At 37.7% G+C, this 17,575-nt stretch overlaps 1 protein-coding gene across 1 annotated transcript in view; it reads left to right on the forward strand.

Annotated features, from left to right (window-relative positions):
• syn2b (synapsin IIb) overlaps positions 1 to 3,993 on the forward strand; it is an 89,548-nt gene extending 85,555 nt beyond the window's left edge. The window contains exons 12-13 of the mRNA XM_006631029.3: positions 1,161 to 1,473; positions 2,682 to 3,993. Coding sequence (XP_006631092.2) covers positions 1,161 to 1,473; positions 2,682 to 2,814 — 446 coding nt within the window. The 3' untranslated portion in view covers positions 2,815 to 3,993. The remainder of the gene's footprint in view (positions 1 to 1,160; positions 1,474 to 2,681) is intronic.
• The last annotated feature ends 13,582 nt before the right edge of the window (positions 3,994 to 17,575 follow it).

Here is a 17,575-nt window from a genome sequence, read left to right on the forward strand (position 1 = left end):
AAATATGTGTATATGATATCCACACAAATGCCCGACTTGGAAATATCAGTATATGTACTGTAGGAATAGATGTTTCATTCCTATGCTTTGCTAATCTACTGCTTTTCAACCAGGATAAAGAGCAGTTTTTCAGTTAAATTACAGCTCAATAAATGAAGAAAGGAATGTTCTGCTTCCAGCACGTTTTTCTGAATTATTTAAAAAAGCAAATAGGCATTCTATTCTGCAACAGTGCTACTGCAAATCAGGGTGTGTTATATTGCTTCCAGTTCCACACAGTGTCGACCTGTATAATAATCGTGCCCCAGAACTGAAGATTGATAGACTTTAACAGTAATACTGGAAAGGTTCACTGATTCATTTCTATCCCAAACAATATTAGTACTGAAGCTATATGATCCAATAAAATTTTGTCAAATATGAATCTTCCTTCTTTTATGAGACCAAGCCAGACTTACCGTCCCAGTGCAGCAGAGAGTGGAATGTCCAGCATGTCAAAAGATAACAATGGCTCTGATGGGTGGGTGTGCGGGCTGGAGGGTTATGTCAGCCCATTGTCATCCTCCCCAGTCGCTCCGGTGAGCCAAAGAGTGGAGCAGCAATTGGCGATTCCAAATTGGGGTGGGTATGCAGCAAAAACCGAAACAGGGCATTCTTTTGAAATTTGGAACCATTTTGTTCTTGAAAAATATGCTTTGGGAAAAACTGCCCTAAAGTCACAGTGCACATAACCTCTTGGAATATCGTTCTGTTACGCATGTTTTCTCCTCTATGCCTTGCTTCTGGTGCATGAAGTATATTGTATTGCAAGAGACTGGCTCCAGTCCCGCTACTTCTGTGTCCCTTGTGGTTTCCTTTGCATTCTTCAAATCTATTTCGTTGTGCTCCCTCCGTCTCTAACATCCTAAGAAGCAAAACTGCTTGCTTCCTTTCCCCCCTCTCTAGATAGATTACTTGTGTGTCTTGTTTGGACAGTCGTTGAAAACCTGGAGTCTTATAAACCTTTTTATAAGACCAGAGACCTCCTTAACGTGTGATGGATTCAGACAAATACATAAGCGAAATGATGTAACAGGTGCTGGATTTAAAATCTATTTGCTCTGTGTGAGGAAAAAAAAAAAAGTTGTGACATGATGAAGTGTTTCTTGTACTGAACCTAGGGGGCCCAGTGCAACCCCAAGGATCCCAATCCCAGAGTCAGGAGCCTCCATCAGAACAAGCTCAGAGTGCATCTGCACAGGAGCCCAGTCTCCAGCCACAACTGGGCCCCACTACACAGCAGCCCCGGCCGCAGGGACAAGGGGCTGCCTCTGTAGGGACGCCAGAAGAGGAGCCTCCGAAACTCCAGCCTCTGAAACCCCAGCCTCCAAAACCGCAGCCTCCGAAACCCCTGCCTCCGAAACTCCAGCCTCAGCCTCAGCCTCAGCCTCAGCCTGTCACCCAGCAGAAACCTCAGTCGCACCCACAGTTGAAGTAAGAGGCTTTTTTGTGGAATACTGGGGGGGAAGGGCTTGTATGTGTGGGACAAGACACCCCACTGGATAGTGACAGCGACTTCACAATCGTCCTGGATTGCTGCTGCTTAGTAATTGAAAAAACTTTAAAATTGTAGTAAGATAAAAATATGTAGTGCCCTTTGTTAAGAGGCACTCTCATTAGTAGGCATTGGCTTAATGTGATAACAACTGCCTTTTACCCTCGTTTTAAAAATAATATGTTAAATGTCTGAGATACACATTTACCAAAAGAACAATAAATAACTTCTTAAAAATTCTGACGACAAATTAGATTGGGTCTTTTTCCTCTCATGGCCAGATATTCAATGGCAAACCCCCACACACTAGTCAGGTTCCCATGTGAATACTCAAGTCAGAAATAATCTTCTTGATCTCAAGACTTGGTGTGAATAGGTGTCAGCAGTTGTGAGGAGGAGAATAAGAAGGCGGGCACTGTTAAGAATATAAATCTGTAAATTAAACTCTGTTTTTCTTTTTGCTTATACTCATACTCATAAGTTTATACTCTGATTGGATCATTTCACTTTGACAATGCATTCAGTCAGATGTCAATATTTTAAGAAAGGATTAACAGTTTACAAAAATGCCACTATTTACATGATCACATTTACAGTCCCTCATAGCACAAGTGTGTAATGGGAATACTTTTAACACAATTTACATAAATGAACTTTTTGTGCGTGGTTAGTGTTCAGTATTCAGTCTGATAAATTATTCCGTACCTAAGTAATTTGACTCATCTCTTGAGACTTCTGCTTCAAATAGCTGCAGAACCACTCCAATAAACTACATTTAATTGCCAAGAAAAATTCCCTAGCATGACACAGCTGTTTCTATTGTACAATACTGCCATCTTGTGAAACAAACTAGAAGACAAGTCCTTTCCAGCCCGATTTCAAGCTTTCATGGACCGTTTGGGCTATTCTAATTTAATCTTTGGCATCAACATTTTTAAAATGTGTCATTGTCCAGGCAGAAGTCAATAAGCAAGGCTATACAAAGTGCAAAAAACAGACTGGGTCCTTTTGTTTTTATGTGTTTTTTATATTGGTTTTGATAAGGCAGGACCTGTTGATTGAAATACTTGACTTTAATTAAATATGTGTCAAATGTATAGTGGGAGAAAAATGCTCCTCTTATCTGGTGTTTCCTTGTTTCTTCCAGTAAATCGCAGTCCTTGACTAATGCCTTCAACTTCACCGAGTCATCCTTCTTTCGCTCGGCCACCGAAGATGAAGCCAAGGCAGAGACCATACGAAACTTGAGGAAATCCTTTGCCAGTCTGTTTTCTGACTAGATGGCAGACAGCAGAAGTTAAACAGGAATGTTATTTGTGATACTTATTTAAAATAATCCTTAGCGTGCCCTAGTCCAACCAAATCTTCAGTGTTTCCTCCCTCTTTCTTCCTATTATGATAGTATCCTGACTGTAGATGAAGCAATATGCAGTATAATGTAACGGTTCAGTGGAAGACATATAAAACATTAATATCTATCATGTGCCAGAGAGTAGTGTTATAAGGATCAGAAGTGTGTCACTGTGGTTAAATAGGGGATAGCATTAAGAGTCAGCATAGTCCTCCAATTTGATGTTGTGGCCTTCTTGTGACAGTGCATCAAGTAAATTGATATATTTTATTATATCATGCCTGTTCCCATAATATAGCTGTAGGTCAATTCAAGTATGGTATTTTCATAATCGGTCAGATGTTTTTGTACCACCATATCATAACAAATTAGAAGCATCGAGACAAACATGTTCTCTTAGTCCAAGCTGAATGCAAAAATGCTAATTTCATGTAGACTGCTCTGTATTCCAGACCATTGCTGTATGTTCTCTAGCAAAAGCTTCGTGTCTACCATTCAGTCTTCAAACACGCTGACTTGCACATGAAAAAGAAAACCTCATTGCTCTGTTAAATGTAGACTTCTGACATGTTGTGTAAGATGTGAGCCATTTCTGGAGTTTCTTTTGTGTTCAGTTCATGCTGTTGTTTATTTGTATTGAATATTGCCCCGCATGATCCCATGATAACTGACTACTTCTTTGTTTTCTCTATGTCTATTAATAAATATGTGGCCCATTACATAGCTAATTGACCAGTGATCTGTGCCTTCACTTAATCAAGGTGTGAGTCAAATAAAATAATGTTTTGGTGTGTTCATTAAAAAAACACCATGTTATCATCCTGCAAGTTATTTTTGGAAAGTCCAGCTCACTGTTGAGTGTTTTTCTCTAAAATGTTCTTGGTCTTTCTGCTTCTCACCGCTGCAAGCAGATTTTGTGTGAATGTGCCCACTACTCTTTCCTCATGTGTAGGCAGTACTCTTTAAAAATACTATAGTTCCCTATACTGTTAAAATAAAAAGCACTTTTAAAATTACTCTCTGGACAGCAATAGAGTCTGGATAATCCATTCAACCCTATTGTTTTAGCATTATCACAAAACCTTTCAATTAAATCTTGCACACTTCACCTCTATTTTTATCTCTATTTTTAAGTCCAACTTTAATAATAACCGACTGTATGCAAAAATGGTTTACAAGAGCAATGGCTTCAGGTGGACCAGAAAAGAAAGCAAACTAAATTCCCTACTTAAACTAGATTACAAAAGATTGTGTGGTTAAGTAAATTCTTGCAGTGTAAAAATAAAAGTTTTCAAAATTGCAGAACTTCAGACTCTGTTACCCAGATATGATCACCAGATCAAATGTTTGATCTTTGAGATGCAAATATTAAGAATAAATCAACTATACATATACTGTAGCAACATTGATATGTAGAATTTGTAAAGTCAAAGAAGTAATAATCATTTATTTTTTCTAATTTATGTCAATATCTTTATTTTTGGATGACAACTTTAAAGAAATTACACATCGTAATTATCATAAATTTCACAGCATCGTCTTTTCTATTACTTTGGAGCATATGGCACTGCAAGACATCCTAAAACCTTTTCATAGGAAGATTGTTTTCAATTATTATTAATTTAACAGCATAAGGGGGAGTTACAGGCTGATTCTATTTATATTTTGACTTTTCGAAGCAAAAAGGAGCTTTCAGTGTTCTGGAATGACCATGTGCCAATAAGAAAGCATCCAAATTTGCTAACAAATTGGATAACAATGATTGCACGACTACAATAAATTCCATGAGACTTTAATCTTGTGAACTACAGTACTTTGAGCTCATAGACAGATTCTTAAGCATTTCCATTTCTTAATAGGGAAGACTACTTAGTTTAAATATCTGAAAGAAATAATCTGACAATATACTGTAATAACCTTTTCCTTGCATTAGCCAATGTATAAATACATTTCCAGCCGGACTTTAGCGGAAGGGTTTGCATAACTGTTTTATGCTGAATTGGATTTTTTCATTCTTGTGCAGGAATCATTTGTAACTTTCTCGTTGGAGCAGGGTTGGAAAAAATGCTGCATCGGTTCAGAAGAAGGGGAAAAAGAGATTGTGGGAACCTAATCAGCCCGAGTGAGTGTAGCCAGGCCCACACAACAGTTTGTGAAAAAATAAACAGTTGGTTTTGTTTATTTTGGTGAGCTTCCTAACCATGGAATGTTCTACATTTTTTCCCCCATAAAAATAATACTCTTGAGTATCTTTTTTGCATGCACATATATTTCCAAGCTTAAAAAGTAGTCTTTATGGTTGAGTCAAATAAAAGAGAGAAATGTGGGACTGTTAATAAGAAATGAAGAATAGCAGCGCGTCCTAGAGCCAGCTTTGTTCAGCCTAGATTCAAGTCATCACTTGGAAGAGATAAAGCTGCAGTTAAGTCTTGGATAATAACTGGAGACATCAGCAAAACATAGATAAGACTCACAGAACTGTGGTAACAATAAAGTATAATTAAATCTGCAAATGTATTACATCTTTTCAAACCAAAAGATTCTAAATTCTTCCAAAAAAACATTTAGAAATTGTCTGACGCTACACAAATCAATTGACAGCCCTCTGCTGGAGTCTTTTTCTAACAGCAGAGGGGTCCCTACAGTTGTCCAGTGTATTTGTCAGTAGTATCTTACTACGTTCAATGAAGCGTCTTCGTTTATCGGGTTTGCCAGAAACAAATTTGTAGTGCTGGAGGGGTAGTGAGTCTGAGCCAGAGATTAAAAACCTGGTCACCAGCTACCAAAGCCAAGACAGCTACCTCATCATTAAAAAGCCTGGACTGCCTGACAAACTGGCAACACAGTCCCATTCACAGCCACTGACTATGCAGGCTTCCTGCAGGTGCTCATCACCCTGTAATACTCAGGCCCTGCTTTCTCACTATCCATGCCACAGACTACAACGCGCACCCAAACAGACTGAGTACCTGAAAGCAGCCATTCCATTATCCACACCAAAGTAATGCTGGAGCAGCAGGCAGTCAGAGCCAGGAAACTGAACTTTTATCATGAGCTCTAAAGGCAAGTGCTTTATCTTGTGGAAAGTGTGGCCATGTGGTAGGGCTGCACTTTTCTTTGAGCTGCAGTGCTTACAGAAAACCAGCAGATGGTGATCACCAATACTTTCGCTAGTCTCCCACTACCCCAGTTGTGCTCCATTACCAATATTTGTGCAGGCAGATGAGCTATGCTGACCCTTATACTGTCAATAAAGAGAAACCAGAAAATGCAGTTAAAAATGAAAAGAAACAAAGGAAAGTTATTTTAGAAAACCACAACTTTTGATGCATGGAAACAAACACAAGCACAATCTGTTTTGGAATATAATCATATTGCTCAAGTGATCTGTATTAAACACAACTTGGAGGGGGTTACAGTAAGAAAGTACACTGCATTAAATGCAAAGCCATTCTAATTTATATATAAATAATAATGTAAAGTGTTACAATTTTTTTCAGCTTACAGTGTAGTACTGCATAGTAATTTCCACAGTGCAGGAAACAATTCTGCAATAAAATTAAACGTAGCTCAAAAACGGTACAGCTAATGCAGTGGTCATGTTCAGGTAAGATGAGGGATGGATATAGAGTGTCATTTACGGAAATCATTCTCATTAGTCTGCGATGAAGAACAGAGCAGTAAATTCTAAATGAAACATCCAAAAAGATTCATACTGCATTTGCATGATTGTTGCCTTCTGCTATTCATTTACTACTTTGCCACCAATTAGTATTCAACGCAGCCTGAGCTCGTGTTTCTTTTGTTAGGATTAGTAAATCTGAAAATATTGATTTGGCAGTAGGAAGCAGCTTTTTTTTCAAATATGCAGTGTGAGTGACACAGGAAATATGCCTGTCTATCACCAAATAACTGACAGGAACTGAAATACAGCTAAAGCTGTACATGTGAGTCTTTAAAGATAAGTACAAGCATGAATGCTGGAGCACTGACAGTGCCCCTTGCATTTCTTCTCAAGTCTGTGAAAGATGAAAGGCCACAATCTATAGATGCATTTCAGATAATTATATGATTTTTCTGCAAATGTTTACAGTTCAGCCATGTCGTTGACGCCGATACCCTGGCTTCCTGAAAAAACAAGACGAGATCTTCAGATCAATTAGCTATTAACTACGAAATCGGCTGGATGGGCCTGATGACCTCCTTTTGGTTGGACCCTTCCTTAGATTCTTGTCTTGAGAAACGAGTGAAGTCTTAGAAGAAGGACACTGTCTTGCGTTGCTTGATCTGAAATCCTACTTCACTCACTACTTCTGCAAAAGAGCAATCAACAAATGAAGTTAACCTACTGTACAAAAAGAAGTGCAAAGACAATTTAAGAAACGTTTAATCATCTCCATTATCTCAAACGTTGCTGTACAAAGTGCCGGATTTCTCATTAGGCACTGTGCCTACAGTGCCTAGGGCCTATGCAATTTTTAGGGCCAACGAAGGAGGGAAACTCTAGTGACTAACGAAAAACAAGCTGAAACAACATGATTGCGCTCGACTCTAGGTGCTCCAAATCAATAATCATACGTTATCTAGCAGCTGTTCTAGAAACTAGAGGTATCAAAGTGATGGTCATTCGACTTGTTCCATCATTTACGTGGTTTAGCATTAGAACAGCTTAAAGTGCCTCATGTCGATCAACGTAATTCAACTGGCGTTTTCCCCTTTTTGCACATTTTGGAGTGAAAGTGCCTAGAGCCGACGAACACCAAGACCCGGCCCTGGCTGTACAACTGGTGTATAACTACTGTATATTAGATAATTTGGCAATATTTAGAGTTGAAACTTTTTTAATATGTTTTTTTTTTCAAAATTTAAGATGTGGGTTTCATAACTCAGAATAACTGAGATTGTTACTTGAGCTAGTGGTCTATTTATATGATGAATTGGGAGGGGGTAGTGACTTTGCCACCTTTGCAACTTTGCAAGGGGCGACTGAATACAGTCGCAAACCTACAAACCTTTGTCTAGCAAACCTTTTTTTGGCCTTAATCACAATATTTGTGTTGTCTTTGCTTAAACACAAATTGTTTTATTTTACAGTTATTCTGAGAGTAAATAGTATTGATGTGCATATGAAAGAACGGTGATTAATACTGTACATTGCCTTTGCAAAAGTATTCAGAGCCTCTCATTCTACCGAATTACAAATCCTTCATTGAACTATAGTTCTCTGTGATATTTTTATTTCTAAGCACTGAAACTCAAAATTAATTATTTTAATGTGAAATTGTTTTATGTTAGAAAATATTCTTAAGAAAAATAATACAACTGAAAAATGTTGTTTGCATAAGTATTCAATCTCTGTGTTGCAGAAGCTCTTAGTTTACACAGGTGAAAAACAACTGCCCTAACAAGGACACAATTGTCTTACAATGTTATCATTAAAGCAACTGCCACATTTTCTGGATAAAAACCCCACAGTTAAGGGATCATTATTGAGGTTGTGAATCTGAAGGATACAGTAGCTGCACAAATGAAGACAAAAGAGCATTTCAAAGAAGTTAGAGATAAAGTCAAACAAATGCATAAGTTAGGAAAAGGGTACAAAACAATATCCAAGTGTTTGGATGTCCCAGTGGGCACTGCTGGTTCAGTAATCAGGAAGTGGAAGCTACATCAAACCAGCCACACAGCCTAGAAAAGGTCATCCCTTAAAAATTCTCTGCGCAAACAAGAAGAAGCCACAGAGAGGCCAACGAACGCTTTGAAAGAGCTACAGAGTTCAGTAGCTGAGAGCAGAGTGAAGGTGCACCAGGCAACCATATCAAGAGCTCTGCATAACACTGGCCTGTATGGGAGAGTGGCACAAAAGAAGCCATTACTTAAAAAGACCCATGTGAAAGCACGTCTGGAGTTTGCCAAAAAGCATGATAGTGATGTGGGAAAAGATTTTGTGGTCAGATGAGACCAAGATAGAGCTTTTTAGCCACAATTCAAAGTGATATGTGCGGCGCGAATGTAACACTGCCTGCACCTAAAAAAAAAAACATACAGTGAAGTATGCTGGTGGTAGCATCATGCTGTGGGGCTGCTTTTCATCAGCAGGGACTGGGCATCTTGTTAAAATAGAAGCAAGACTGGATGGTGCAAAATACAGGGAAATACTGCAAGAGAACCTGTTTCAGTCTGCTAAAAAACTGGAGCTTGGGAGAAAGTTAATCTTTCAGCAGGACAATGATCCCAGACACAAGGCCAAAGTAACACTGGAGTGGCTCAAGAACAGAAAGGTGAATGTCCTACAATGGCCCAGTCAAAGCTCTGATCTCAATCCAGTTGAGCATCTGTGGCACTATTTGAAACGTGCGGTGCACAAGTGTCATCCGACTAACCTGAACAACCTGGAGCCACTCAGTGTGCGAAGCTGGTACATACTTACCCCCAAAGACTTAAAGCTGCTGCAAACGGTGGCTTTTACAAAATATTAAAATGTGAGAATTGAATACTCATACAAACAGCATATTTTCTAATAAATTTTCTAACAATGTTACATTAAAATCATTAAATTTGAGTTTCAGTGCTTTGAAATAAAAATATCACAGAGAATCTTTCAATGGAAGATTTGTAAATCAGTAAAATGAGAGAATTGGTCAAGGGTCTGAATACTTCTGCAAGGGAATGTCCTTACTACAGTAAGAAACGACAGTCTGAATGGCATCATATTTATTATCAGATATGTTGAAAAGTATCAACAAAATACAATTTATACATTTCTGTAGAAGGAAGGCTTATAAACAATGTGTCTATATTAAATCAAGAGTTGTCATTAATCTATACGTATACTTTAAAATAATCTAATTTAGTTCATAAAAAGGAATTCAAAAAACAAGAATCCTTCAAAATATATTACGTTTACCTTTAAACAACAAGAAAGGATATATTATCTTTAAGAAGCCACTGTGAACATGGGACTCCTTGCTGATCAGTTTATGTTTAGGGGAAGATGAGAAGACAGTGGTAAATGTTAAAAATAGAACGTAAATGAGAACTTCCTTAATCCGTCTTCATCCAAGAGACACAAAATGTTTGCACAACCATATGATCTTCTACGGTGTCCGAGTATTATCATCTGTAATTGAACACAGATGATCAGAAACAGTGTTATTGGGTGTATCTTTAAATCCTACTGTAGGTTAGGTTTTACTTGACCATCTAACACTGGAGGTGGAGGTGAGGTGGTCAACATCATCGCTCCACCTGGCCTATTACCCCCAGAAGGATTAACCCTGCTGGTACTCATTTGGAAAGCAGGCAGAATGGACCTGGAAGCCCTCTGGAAGGAATTAGAACAAGCTACTGTACATCGCTTGCTCCTACCTGGAATTGAACCCTGGGATTGAACTTTCAATTGGGAAGCTAGACGTTCTTGCGACAGCTCCATCTTTAAATCCTATAGGGTTTAATTAAGAAAAGGTGTCTATCGAGGGCTGCTCGTTTTTCATAGAATGATTTAGCCGTAATGCCCATTGATGGCGTCATCTGTGACACAGAACGTGCCATAACTGCAAATTGTTTCAAAAGATTACTAACAGACAACAGAATTACATTTTTCAGGATACTCCAATAACAGGCTACAGGACTTGCGACTTCATATAAAAAAAAGGTCTAAAAATTGAAAGTGATATAAGAAAACAAATCAAAATGTTAGTATACTGTTGTCCCTCCGCAGTTACTGACCTGATACCCACAAAACGATCTTGGGGTTCGCATTAGACGTTTTATATCAAAAAGTCATAAGTTTCAATCTTTTTGTAAAATGCCTAAATGAAGTCTGCCTTATAGTAGATATTTAATAAACTAAGTCGAATATGAGTCTTGGAATTTTAACCCAGCGTTATGCAGAAACATCACTGATACTGTACACAGACGTTAATCTGAAAGCATTAACAAACAGGCACTACAACACTGACAGTCAATGTCAATTAATAAGAACTTTTTTTTCCTTATTCCATATTTTATCTTAGTTACTTCTGATATATATTCGGTTACTTTTAAAACGACTACAACTAATACTACTAACAACTGTACTACTAATGACGATGAGGAGGAGTCAAAGTTCCTGTATACTGTATGTTACCTATCGGGTATCGCAAAGTCTTCTGCTATCTACATTATAAATTGCCAAGAAACAATAATAAAAGACTAATACACTTATTCTGGTTTTCTTGTTCCATTTTTGAGCGAAGGAACAGGACATGAAAATAACGGGCTCTTCATTCAGCTTGAGAACTAATGTTTCCGTAGTTTCTTGTGTCCATGTGATTCCGAGTTGCATGTGATCCAGATAACACTCCTCTTGGGAGGGGAATGCGAGAAAAAGTTTTGAGTCGTCCGTGCATTCTGTCAGTGTGTCCTCATGCTAATTGCAAATCCAGTTCAGCCACCTACTATATAACTCTGCAGTACGTTAACATAAAGATATCGACGTCATCCTGCCTAATCCACTGACTGGCACTTGAAATTGAGAAGTCCGGACACGCGTGGGTCTCAACTTAGAATGCAAAGAACTGTGCACGTTTTCGAAAAGGAAGTGACAGAGCTCTAAACAACAAATTTACAAGACAACGCCAGGTCAGTACTTCTTGTTCTGAGCTACGTGCTGTATAGAAACCCAGGAGCTGGCGAGATAGGTAGTGCGGTTTTTGCGTCATCGGGATATCGCCTCTTGTACCTGTAAGGTGCACACAGGCACTGTTACAACTGTGTTACAACTGTGGAGACCTCTTAGACTGAGTACACTGGGCACATGCAGCATATTCCCACTGTAAGCAATCACAGGCTGTCCACATCAGGCAAGTGTGCTTTATTTTATTATTAGCAGAGCTTTTTTTCCCCCCTGTTAAGCACGTTTTGCTTAACTTTTTGAAGCTGTGTTATTTCGTGCTGTTTATAATATTCTGTAGGAGGAACGTGATCGGTTGTTTCCTGACACACGTAATATAGCGTGATATTTGCTTTGGACACATTTTAGGGGTGTTTAAATTTCTTAGACTTACCAACCTTTGAAAAGTCAATATTGTGATGGACAAACAAAGATTACCGTCGTGCAGTGTATGTCAGTGTATGTCCTTATGGACACTCGTCTGAGTGTCTTTACCAATTACCAGTGCCCAGTGACTAACTTGACTCAGCACAGTTTAAATGCATAATGTTACTGTGTAACTTAACATGATATTTTAAACACCTAAGAAATAATTTTCAAGTAGGTATTGGTAAATTGGAGATGTCACTATCTGTAATCTTTATGTTTGCAAATGTTTCTTTTCCTGAGCGCTTTTCCATTCTTTTTGACAAAGTACATACTCAGATAGCTCTAGAACTATGGATATCCTGCATATATAAAATACAGTATACAGTATACTCTTCTGACAAAATTACACTTTTTCTGGGATTCTGTAATAGAGAATATATCAAACACAGAATGATCGATTTACTTTTGTCTAAGGCCGAAGCTATTAATATGCGTACTCTATATGTACTCTGAATGGTCAATATTTAAAACTGTGTAGTTTGAGTTGTTTCTGAAATCTTTACAATTACATTTTAAAATAATTAAAATCATTTTAAGGGATGCAGGAATTTAGTCTTTCAAGTATTCTGTATGCCATTTAGATGAATACTTTAAAGCCTGCGTGCCTATACTGTCAGTTATTTGTGCTTTAAGTTTAACATAAAACAGTTACAGTACATTCCCAAATATGTTTTGTTTGTATTAACTTTAATATTCAAATAAATCTATTGAATGTACATATTGTTTTAAAAAATCCCATATCAAAGCCATAACACTTTTTTTCTTATCTTTATATTATTGATAAAATGGCAAAGAATCATAATATACCAGCATGGGTAGCAACAGTAAATGTGATTCTATAAACCTGTTTGATGTTACTTTTCCTTCTCCTTCCTTTTTCCTAAGCTTTCCCAAGATTATCGCTGAAGTTACCGTGACTCTATTACAGGAAAGGGGTAGAAAAAGAGACCTGAGGGGGCAGTCAATGCATAATTTTATTACTTACAGATTATTGCAGTTGATTTAAGAAACTTGTGACTCCTGTTTTTTGGACTTTACTATGATAAGAACCAAATGTGAATTCTATGGGGGGAATGACTAATTTTAAGGGTGTTGTTTGAGATCTTTTCTTGGTGTTAATACAATGTGGTTTTGGCCAATCAAAGAGGGTTAAGCCCTAATGTTAAATACTGTACTACTAATAATATTAAAGTGGTATATTATTGTCAGCAGTTATTTATTACTCTGGAGGTATTTTCCTTTCTTGAACTTTGGGGAGCAAAATCAGATAGAGGTATAGGTTTAAACCTGCTTCCTCACATAGAGGGGTAGTTGTCACCCTCATAATTTTATATAGTGAGCCATTTTCAGAGCAATGATGGGCAGAAAGTAAGACATTTTAATGTTATTATTCCTGCACTCCAAACTATAGCATTAGAATCAATTAAATGTATGGTATTTATGTTGAAATACTCAGTGAAAACTTATTGTAGGAATTTAGTTTAATTGAGAAATCTATACTGCGAAGAACTACACACTTCTCAGAATTCAAACTTCCTATTTATGTGGAGCTTATTTTACTAAATCTATTTAAAGAACTTTCAGAGGAGAACCATTTTTTTATTTATGATTTTCATTCTTAACATGACCTCTTTGATATGTTATATTCTGCCAAGATTATATGTGCCATTTAATCGTTTTCTATATAAATGAATAGACTTGTTGGTGCATGTGTATTTTTACACTGTTGCTGGTCATGTTTTCATCAGTACCGAATACCTGTTCACCCGTTACTTCATAAGAATCAGGAGTTGAACCAACCATATCAACAACCATGCAGATATACATTATAAAGTTGGCTAAAGCCAATCCAAAAAGTATTTTATGCAAAACTACATACAGTAGCAATGTCTAGAAGGTTAATTATTTCATGTTACTATTTGTTTTTTATTGTAATGGATGAGATTTCTCATGTTTGGTGTTCTCATTTGCAAAAAACAAAATCACAAACTGAGATGTATTTAGTGACTGTACATACAGTGACTGCTGTAGGATGTACGGACATGTAGACTTGTATTGTTGCCCTTCATTTTAAACAATTATATTGTTCATTATAGACATATTGTGTTATAAGGTATCTGGTCATACTTTGAAGTAATACATATATTTCATAAACATACCCATACGTTCACTGTTTCTGTTCATTTTTCCCTTTAACTTTGGAAACATTATACATTTTTAGAAATGTTTGGATCACATATGGCATCATTACATCATAGTTCAATTCATCTATATTCTAAGTACGCATAAAAAGCTAAGTTAAAGAATTGCATTTACAATATTTTATTATAATTGCGTATGAACTAATCTAGTTACTTCAAATTAATTTGACTTCCCATATTACCTATGAACAGCCGCTACTTGTTACATACAGAACTACTGTAGGTGCATCACAGGGGCTTTAAACAGATGTCCTGGATTGACAGTATATTTTGTGACACAACAGGGTTATGTTCATTTATACATGTTAGACTAGTGTCTGTGTATCTTATGTATGTAATAGTATTGAATTGGAAACTTGTTACAAACGAGTTCTCTGCTTAAGGTGGCACAACCTGGAAAGGGCAGGTAAACATTCTCTCAAACATTGGATTGTATTAGATCCATTGTACAGTATATTAAATACCTTATATCACAGTCTGTATTTGTTATGTAAGCATACAAATGTACAGGAGACCCAGTAGTGGTAGACTTCATTCGAAGAGATGTGCATCTGTTTGAAGGACTTTGAACTTCACCAATAAATGGAAGGTGTGTCAGTAGCAGCAAATCACTGATTAGAAAGTGCCTAATGGGGCCTCTGGGTCTTTGTCACATCATGTTCCTGCTCACACGCAACTTTCTGAGCCTCCATGAATAAACAGCCTCCCTGCAGGTAGAATAGCCCGTGACCAAACAGGCATAATGAGTGGTGTATAGAAAAATGTGCAATTGCTTCTTCCTGCTTTTCGTAAAATATGTCATCAGTTTGCACCTCATGTTATGAGGCTGCACTCCATGTCCTCTGTACAATTTAGATTTATGTAAAAAATGTAGCTCTGTGGCTAAAGATCTGTGCCTGTGGCTAGAAGCAAGGTCCTTAACCCCAGCTGCTCCAGGGGCACCGTATAAATGGCTGACCCTGCGCTCTGACCCCAAGCTTCTCTCCCTGTCTGTGTGTCTCATGGAGAGCAAGTTGGCGTATGCGAAAAGACAAATTCTTAAAACAAGAAATTGTATATGACCAATAACGTGATCTTATCTTATCTTAAAATACCCCAAAACGGTGAAGGAACCTTGCACAGTGCATGTGGGTTTTTTTTCTGTGCTTTTTCAGCATATGAATAACTGTCTGACTTGTACTGACCTCATGAGATATTCAGAATTGTGGGCTTCAACCTGCAAAGATGTTGTCACCTGAGAGCAGGTTGATCTCTGTGATGAAAGCTTCAGGGGTTCAGTCCTGGGTCGCGTCACTAACTGATGGTGACTGAGATTTCCCCTTAGTGTTTGCGCCAGATCTGGCTGAGCACCACAGAAAAAAAAGGGGTGGGATTAGTAAACTGGGGTTCTCTCGGGTCCCAGCAACCCCCCAGATTTCCTGGGTGCTCTGGGGGAGGTGCTGTCATGTAATTGGGGTTCCGTAGCCAGTGAAGAGTGGAAGGCCTTGAAGGCAGAAAGGTAAGAGGAGTCTTCATACACTTCCTCATTCTTCCATGTGAGGTTGCGGGGTTCATAGCCATTAGCTGAATCAGGTAAAGTAAAAATAGGTGATTCTAAAATTCAAACAAAAGACTCCAAATGGTGTTTTACTGCCTAAATCCAAAGGTGCAGTGAAGGCAATGGCACTTTTAATTAAGGTGATTTTTTCAGATTGTAAAATTTGGATATATAGGCTTATAGCTGAGTTAAAACACATATTAGAAAACGTATTAGAAAACATATTAGAAACTTTAGCTGTAGTGTAAACCGTACTCCTCATATAATAAAGTCCAGCTCATTTTGTGAAACTGTGAACCAGATTCCATCATATTTTTAAGGTACCTAGTGTTCACATATTTTAATCCCATTACATGACTGAGCACAACATTCTTAGGAATCAGTCTGGATTTGTCATCTACTGTTTGCACATTCTGTAGGTGTTCATATAATCTCATTTCAATTCTAATATTCATATCTACATTTCCTGTCACTAGGTTTGTACTTTAATTTTATGCTTTCGGAAAATGGGGAGCATATTTGGCACTGAAAAACGTTGAAAATCCTCATCTTAATCTTTCGAAGGCATTTCCACGTCAGTGCTTTAGAAGCGATCATGTAGTCTAAAATTCAAGGGCTCGCCATAGCATTACATCATAATGAGCTATGAGTTTTATTTTCTCTTGATTACAGCCTTGTTCTTCACCTCAGGAGGTGTGTGCCTGTAAGGCGAGTAAACATGGCCTTCCTGTTTAAAATGAAAACAATAGGGAACAAAGCAGAAAAAAGCCATAGAAAAAAAACCCCGTAAACTGATCCCATTCAGAGCTGGCTCTTCAAGAGTGAGGGGAGGTGAGTTTTCCAGGTTAACAACTTCCAGTCTGGATAGGGGGTAAGCCCTTTTGCACACTTTTGGGAGGGGTCTTCAGAACTAAAATTTTACCTAAAAAAATCCCAACAAACACTTAACAGCTCGAGTCAAAACCCTAAGTACCACAAATGTTCCTTTAATGAGGGTGGCAGCTTGTGGTTAATGGCATTTCCATACTGTGAATCATTATTTTAACCACTCAGCTCCTGCCTTTCCTAATATACATTGAGGAGTGGTGTCGATTCCTTCTGCAGGCTTGCAGCATCCGAGATGAGTAAAGTCCTTGACTGTTGTGGTTCTGTTCCTTATCCGCGAAGGAAACTCAGCTGCTCCCAAAGGAGTAATCGGCCGTTAACTTGTTCCTATTAAAAGAAATTAGGCAAAAGGTTATGTCGTTATATATTGTGCAAAATCAAATTCCCAGGGAGCTGGACAATAAAGATTTTGGGATGTGCAGCACTTGCCAGAAGTGTGTTATTGAAAAAATTCCAGTAAGACTTGTGGAATCCCAAGAGTGCTATCTGGTAAAGAATGATATCTTCTCATAGAGATAACATAGGTTTTGAATTTATACCTTAAAATTGATCTTATGTATCTGCAGCCCAATTTATTCTCACCATATGTGTTAAAATAAATACTGGTGTATGTACATTCATGCTTATTCTCAGAATATAATTAGTTTAAATGCCTTTCTGTAGCACTCAACCAAGAGTTGAGTTCACCTCTTGTCATTAAGGTTCTACACAGCTCCTATTCTGACTTCCTTTGTGGTATAACAGACTTCTACAAGTTGTCTTGCGTGCCCTATCATATAATCATTTCAAATATTGGAGTGCCATAGTAACTTATTTGAGTTTATTTGCCCACTTCGTGTTGATATTCTTCATTTTAGCCAAACACGTACAGTACTACTATGTTTGAATCACAGCTTTACCATGACTAAGATTTCATCTTTTGAACATGATGCAATTTTGTTGCACGTGGACCCATAATATGTTTTATGCCACATCTTGACCCACA

This window comes from Lepisosteus oculatus, chromosome 4 (assembly GCF_040954835.1).
Source record: "Lepisosteus oculatus isolate fLepOcu1 chromosome 4, fLepOcu1.hap2, whole genome shotgun sequence".
NCBI lineage: Eukaryota > Metazoa > Chordata > Actinopteri > Semionotiformes > Lepisosteidae > Lepisosteus > Lepisosteus oculatus.